The sequence below is a fragment of the Orycteropus afer genome, unplaced genomic scaffold (assembly GCF_000298275.1).
Source record: "Orycteropus afer afer isolate SDZICR_OR568_19922 unplaced genomic scaffold, OryAfe1.0 scaffold00527, whole genome shotgun sequence".
Lineage (NCBI taxonomy): Eukaryota > Metazoa > Chordata > Mammalia > Tubulidentata > Orycteropodidae > Orycteropus > Orycteropus afer.
Window position 1 is genome coordinate 136,764 of NW_006922114.1, and position 7,249 is coordinate 144,012.

The window sequence follows — 7,249 nt, forward strand, 5'->3', positions numbered from 1 at the left end:
TACAAGGAGAAGCTTTGGGAGAGGGCCCAAGCTTTTGGCACATCTCAACCCTGTGTTTAGCTGTCTTGGCCTACTGATCTTGGGATGGTACCATTTTACCTATTGATCTTGGGTTCGTCAGCCTCAGCAGCTAGCAGCTGCACGAGTCAGAAAAAGCCTCCAGTGTGCCTGGTGCAGGAGGCAGAGCGGAAGCCCAAAGGTGAGGGGCCTTTATCTGGCCCCTAGAACTGGCACTTTGACCTCAGACTGCTAGCCTCCAAAACCGTGAGAGAATAAATTCCTGTTCGTTAAAGCCATCCACTGTGGCATGTCTGTTAGAGCAGCATCAGAGGACAAGACAAAGAGCATCAATGAGGTGGCCGAGTGGCTGCCTGAGGGCCCGAAGCACAGGAACGACTGGCAGCTGGTGCGGGACTGTGTTTCGCTCTGTTGTACACAGCGTCGCTATTCAGGTTCCCTGGTGCCGCTCTGACAGAAATACACCACCAATGGGACAGCCTTAACAAACAGGAGTTTATTCTTACCATTTGGGGGCTTTAAGTCCAAGTTCAAAGTGCCAGGCTCTAGGAGCTGGGTGAAAGCCCCTCAGCCTTGGGGTCCAGCTCCGCCTCCTGCTCCCCACCCACTGGAGTTAGAGGCGTTTCTTCACTCAGACAGCTGCTGGCTGCTGAGGCTGAGAAGCCCAAGGTTGACAAGTAAAAAGGCACAGTCCCGATGTTACCAAACCACACGGCAGGCCATTAACTTAAGTCCATCTAAGTCCCAAGGTTGGCAGAGCATAGCAGGCTGCTGAGCAATGACATGGCTATATGCAGGGTCCAAGCGTGCCATAAACTAGAGACCATTCCCAAAGCTGCTGCTTATATACAGGAAGCAGACCATGTACCAAAAGCAGCTACTCAGCTGCTTGTGGTAGATCCCACCATGGAGATGATTGCCAGGCTCATCATGGGGAATAACTACCACCAGCTGCCCAGCCGCTCACCCAGGCCCAGCCAAGCAGACCCACAAACATCACCACCACAGTCGCTGTGCCCTGGAGCTGACCCGGCAGCACCTGACAACAGCAGCATATCGAACAGCTCTCCAGAGAGATAAAACTTATAAAATCCCTACAGTGAATCTAGGGATACAAAGACTCCTGCACCTTCAGCACATGGCAAGCCTTTCGGGAAATCTCACACAGCAGGAAATGCGTTCAACATAGATAAGAAAACAGAAATCAAGTCAATTTATCATGGAAAAGGCTGTTCGGTGACAATTATCATCAAGTAAAAGAACTGTTGGCACAGTCAACAGCTCAAACTCACTGTCCACTCCATGGGTGAAAGATGAGACAGTCTGCTTCTGTAGACTGACAGTCTTGGAAACCCCGTGGGGCAGCTCTCCTTTGTCCTTTGGGGGAGTTGTGAGTCAGAATCAACTCTACGGCAGTGGATTTAGGTAGGAGCACTGGTGGTGGTGTGCTAAGGCATTTGACTGCTAACCAGAAGGCTGGCAGTTCAAACCCACCAACCACTCCTTGGAAGGAAGACTGGGCTATCTACTTCCCTACAGAGACTGCCTCAGAAACCCGAGGAGGGGTCACTATGAGTCGGATCCGACTTGATGGCAGTGAGTATTTTTGTCGTTGTTGTTTTGTAAAGGCTGATGGCCTTGGAAACCCTATGGGGCAGGTCTCCTCTGTCCTCTGGGGGAGCTGTGAGTCAGAACTGACTTAACAGCAGTGAGTTTGTTTGTTTTGGTTCTGTAAAGGCTGACAGCCTTGGAAACTCTATGGGGCAGTTCTCCTGTCCTCTGGGGGAGCTGTGAGTCGGAACTGACTCAACAGCAGTGGGTTTGTGGGCTTTTTTTGATTCTGTAAAGGCTGACGACCTTGGAAACCCTACGGGCCAATTCTACACTGTCCTCTCCAGGTGCTGTGATTTGGAATCAACTCGATGGCAGTGGGCGTCACCAAGAAAATTAATATTTTGTTTTTTAATGACGTTATCGAGATAGGTCAAAAGATACAGAACTTAAAATATTTCAGAGGAGACAAAAGTGTTTGTTTTGTTTACCTTATAGAAGGGGCATTCCAGGATAGAGGTTAGGAATAGCTGTGTCAGCTGTGCCAGACTCAACCTGTCCAGGTAGGACTCTGTACCTGAAAGAAAAAGCATCCTAGTCATCACTCAGGTTGAGTTTTGGTATGTGTAAGAGAACGTCACTAATGTCTAGCATGGCGTGATCCACTCCAGAAGTAACACATTTGTATATGACAGCAGGACATAAACTTGATTACTTATTTTCCATCAATGAAATCTCACTTTGACTTCTAAGAACCCAAGATCCTAACTATAGAATATAACATAAAGTGAGAAAACATGTTAGTGGAATTAGAAAAAATTTCCTTAAACTATGGAGATTCAGGGAGCTCTGGTAGCATAGTGCCTAAGGCACTTGACTGCTAACTAGGAGGCTGGCGGTTCAAACCCACCAGCCACTCCTTGGAAGGAAGGTTGGGCAATCTACTTCCGTAGTGATACTGCCTCAGAAACCCAAGGAGGGGTCGCTGAGTCGGGTCCGACTTGATGACGCATAACAATGGAAATTCAGAAATGTGACATATTTGAGTGGTCTTGAATCAAGAGGAACAATACTGTCCTCCCCCATCCCCAAAAAAGTTATGGTTGCTCTTGTCAAAGATTCTAACATGACTGTAGCTCTTTCCACTGCCATCACCATCTCCCCACAAGACTACAGCTCCTCAGCTGGGAAGAAGCAGGATCTGCCCACCGGAGTGCTTTCCTCCCTCTACAGAACGTTCTATCATTCTTCAACCCTGTGCTTGTGGCATCTGCCACTGCAGACCTTTTTCAAAGCATCACTCATTGTACAAGGGCTACAGTCCAAATGTTAACATTCCATCTCACATTTTTTTTTTTTTTAATAACCGACTCACCCTGCAGCTGTTGAAGGAAATAAGGGCTAAATATTTTTGCCATAAAGTTGACTGGATGGCGTTCGATAAGTGAACACGAATGGAGAATTCTCAATAGCTTCTTGGGTGGGAAATCATGGAAGTGAGTGAATATCATGTTTTCTAGCTTCCTAAAGAAAGCAGGGGCATTTGGTGGCAAGTAATTGAGTTTGCCAAATGGTTCGATTAGGTCAGAAATCTGAGAGGGTGAAAATTTTTCAGACTGGCAAACAAAGCTTTCTGCTGCTGCATTCAGGATGGGTTCTGAGAGAATCCGTTTTCTACTACAGTACTGTGTGATTCGGCTGACCACTTCAGGATTCGGAGTAAGAGAGAGAGTGTCTATGTGGTGCTCCAGGGCTTTTGTGAAAAATCTGTCGTTGTACCCAAAGTATATGAACGCCTCCAAGACACTGCCCAGCTCTTCACCAGTGAAGCGAGGGATGTGCCTCACGACATACTTGCCCAACTTTATCACCAGAGGAAGCGCATGAGTTTGATCAAGTGCGACCAGGACACTGAGCACCTGGCTTATTGCTTTAGGACTCAGGCTGGGAACAATTGACAGCGAGAAGCTATTTATCTTATTCAGAAATGGCTGGTGTTGGTCCACTTTTTCAGGACATGCTTGGAATATTCTATAAAGGGCTACAATGTCCTCTGGGGAAAATCTGTCCAATTCTTCCCCTTGCAGTTGCCCTATAATCAGTTCTAGCAGCATCCTGCTTGGACCTTGCAGTTTAATCAGACTTTGTCCAAGAACACAGAGATCGTGAACTTCCAGGACACCCTTCTGGAGACGATTGTGGCATTCTGCCACCAGGTTCTCGAATAAGCTACTCTGAGGATCTACGTGTAACAGGGTCAGGGCTTGCAAAGCAGTTACCAAACCAGTGTTTGTCAGACCTGGGGACTGGCGTATGAACTGGAAGCATAAAGACTTAAAGACACGATCTTCCAGGACTCCTCTTGGCAGCCTCCCAGTATCATCTTTCTTCTCCACTTCCCAGATGCGTTGTAAAGCGCCTGCTGCCCTTGTGTCTGACAGTGTTTCCAGTGTGCCTACAAAACTCAGTACTTCCTCTGATGAGGTAAAACTGTTTAGCTTCCTGTGGAACATTTTGTCCATGTGTTCTGTGTTCTGTTCAAACCCATCCCAGTCCTGCATTTGAGGAGACTCTGGCTGGCCAATTGGCTGAGGCTCAGTGCTGTTTTCAGAACAGAAGTGTTCACAACATGTGTGATGGGACTGGATGCAGGAGGTGGTTGGTGGTGGGGCTAAAATTGACCACCGCAAATGCTCCCTCACTGCCTTGTGAGTGTGACTCGCAGACCGACTCTTCAGAGCGGATAGGGCCCCATGGAGGCGAAAGTCACACAGATGGCAAAGGTTCCTACACAAGGTGACTAGAGCCATGTCATCTGATTCTCAATGCCTCTCAATCTGTAACAAAATTAAAGAATGGTCAAATACATTGAGAACATGACACTCTCAACATCAATCCTAGTTTTAGGAAACTGAATACCAAAAAGAGAAGAAAAGGGGAGAAGCTGATAAAAATCCTACAAAACTATAAGACCAAAAGAGCAGGATCTCTGCATTGAACCTAGGAAAACGGCCAGCATCTAATAGCAGCTTTCATCTGCCAGGTACTACTGTTAATGCCAGAACAAATGGTTTGCACTTGACAACTAACCTTAACGTTGTCAGTATGAACCCACCCAGTAGCACGGTGGAAGAAAGGCCTGGACGTCTGCCTCCACAGACTGCACGAAGATAAACCTTTGGAGCAGTTGCATTCTGTAACAAGGTCACCTGGAGTCTAAATCAATTCTAGGGCAAGTTGTACGTGCTTCATGAATATTCACTAAGCTCCCCAATAACACGGCAAGCTAGGCCCTTCCATGCTCATTTTATGTGTGAGGAAGGAAAGCGGTTGCCACAGCTAGTAAGAGGCAAAGCTGGGACTCCAACTCAGACCGTCTCGTTCCTGACCAGCAGTAAAAATGGCCATGGAGTCAATTACTACTCACAGTGACCCCACGTGACAGAGAACTGCCCCATAGGGTTTCCTAGGCTGTCATCTTCCCAGAAGCCAACGGCCTCACCTTTCTCCCGCTGCTACTGGCGGCTGGGAATGGCTGACCTCCAGGGTTGCAGTCGCGCGCTGTAACCGCTGCGCCACCAGAGCGCTTCCCTCCTGACAACACCCCTAAATACTGGGTGAAGGAAGGACCTGCGTTTAGTTAAGAGGAAATGTACTGCAAAACGGCAACGGGTAAATGGCCACATTTCGGACAGATGTAAGCAAGGCTGTGGAAAGCGTCCACGGACCAAGAGCGGGCTTCGCTGAGACCGGACGGCGTCAGGCTTGGCAAGCGGGAAAAACACAGTAAGTAGAGAAAAAGGCCAAGGAGAGGGCAGCCTGGCCAGAACTCTGGCAATCCGGGGCGGGGAGTCTGGAGAACGCGCGGAGGGAGCCCGGCGACAGCGGCCCGCACCCCACAACCACCGCCACGGCCTCTGGGAATGAAGGGACCCCACACCCGCATGGTCACACTCATGGCAGGCGCCCACAAACCAAAGCCTTACACCCGGTCGGGGGAGCTGCGCTAGGGCCCGGGGCCACCGCCTGAGGAGAGAGGGCAGGAAGCGTACCAAACTGACAACGCGTCTCCGCTGGGACAACTGCTGGCGCCCCCCCCGGGTCGCCGGCGCTAATGGCTCTGCCCGCTAGCATCCCGGCATGCGCGGCGAGGAGGCCATCCGGGTACCTCCCCCACGCCCGGCGCGCTGTGATTGGCTTCGGCTTCTCTCCCTGTCTTTCTATTGGCCCAGGCACCGTGCATGCGCACCTCGGCCGTCGGAGGCTACGTCGGAGAGTTCCAGGCGGGCGAGGCATTAGGGAGGCGCTATACGGAGAGACGAGGGTCCCTTCCCGGGACAGGTGACGCACCACCACAACCACCACCTCAGCGGTTCAAACGGTCCCCCGCAGCCGCAGGTGAGCCTCCTCCCGACCGCTCCTTCCAGGTGAGGCCCCCCGCGCCGTTCTGAACGTGGTTCCCGCCCCCTGGGGCTGCGGAGTGCCTGGGCCGAGCTGTCCGGCCTCCCCGAGTCCCCGCCCTGTTTACCCGCTTGGCTGTGTGTTTGGCTGGAGAGAAGTAGGACAGACTGCCTCATGGGTTTCCAAGGCTGTTAGTCTTTGTGGGCACAGACTGCCTCATCTTTTCTCGTGGAGCAGCTGGTGGGTTCGAACCTCCGACCTCTGGGTTGCGGCCGAGCGCTTTCACGACTGCGCCACCAGGGCTTCTGCATAAAGCTCACAGCTTAGCAAGCCCTGTGGGGCAGTTCTTCTCTCGCAGGGGGTTGCTGTGAGTTGGAACTGATAGGACTGCACCCGACAACAACGCCTGTCAACTTCCGGAAGCTCCCAGGCGAGGAGAACCGCACAGCGAGCAGTTGTGCTGTGCACACGCGGGGTGGCCGTAGTCAGAAGCCGCCCTGGAGGGTTTGGAAAGGGCCGATGCTCTGGCGCCTGGAACCCTGGAACCCCCCAGGAGTACCAGGTGTTTGGCACAGTGCTGAGCGTCAGGGTTCTGCAGTACTTGGCAGCCTCTCTGTGTCCTCAACTTTATTGTTTGTCCCTTCATTGCTGTAACTTAATTGAGTACATGCTGTATGGCAGGAGCTGTTGGGGTCCCTAACAGTTTCCTATGATTTTGCCGTTTAACTTGTCGCCAGTTCATTTGTGTCTGAATTTGTCCTTAGGCATTATTGGCCAGACCAGCATAAAACGATTGGTTATTTGCCAAAAGTCAAAATTTTGGTTTAGGTTTCAGTTTAAATCTGCCACAGACTGAGAGTCCCGAGGTGTAGGCGCAAGGAGTGAGAACTGAAAAAAGTCTATGCGTGACCTTCATGCTTGGTTGTCTTTTCAGGAAAAGCACATGAACTAGTGAGGTGTTTGAGTGGACTGGGAATGTATGTACATGTGTGTTCAAGAACGTGAACATGTTAACACGTGTATATGTGATGCTGAATTAAGTAACACATGACAGGATATGCATCAATCAACCCTAACCTGCAATTAGCTTGTTCAGCACTAGTGTCAAGTAGAAACCAAGAGTTCTGCAATTTTAATGTAATTTTTACTTTTGTTGTTGTTGTTGTTGTTATGTGCCGTCAAGTCATACCTGACTCATAGCGACCCCTCCTTGGGTTTCCGAGGCAGTATCACTACGGAAGTAGGATTGCCCAACCTTCCTTCCGAGGAGTGGCTGGTG

The 7,249-nt window shown here is 50.4% G+C and overlaps 1 protein-coding gene across 1 annotated transcript in view; it reads right to left on the minus strand.

Annotated features, from left to right (window-relative positions):
- Positions 1 to 4,379, minus strand: part of FASTKD3 (FAST kinase domains 3) — a 14,242-nt gene extending 9,863 nt beyond the window's left edge. The window contains exons 1-2 of the mRNA XM_042782934.1: positions 2,945 to 4,379; positions 2,061 to 2,146 (exon numbers count right to left, since the gene is read on the minus strand). Coding sequence (XP_042638868.1) covers positions 2,061 to 2,146; positions 2,945 to 4,379 — 1,521 coding nt within the window. The remainder of the gene's footprint in view (positions 1 to 2,060; positions 2,147 to 2,944) is intronic.
- Positions 4,380 to 7,249: the final 2,870 nt, after the last annotated feature.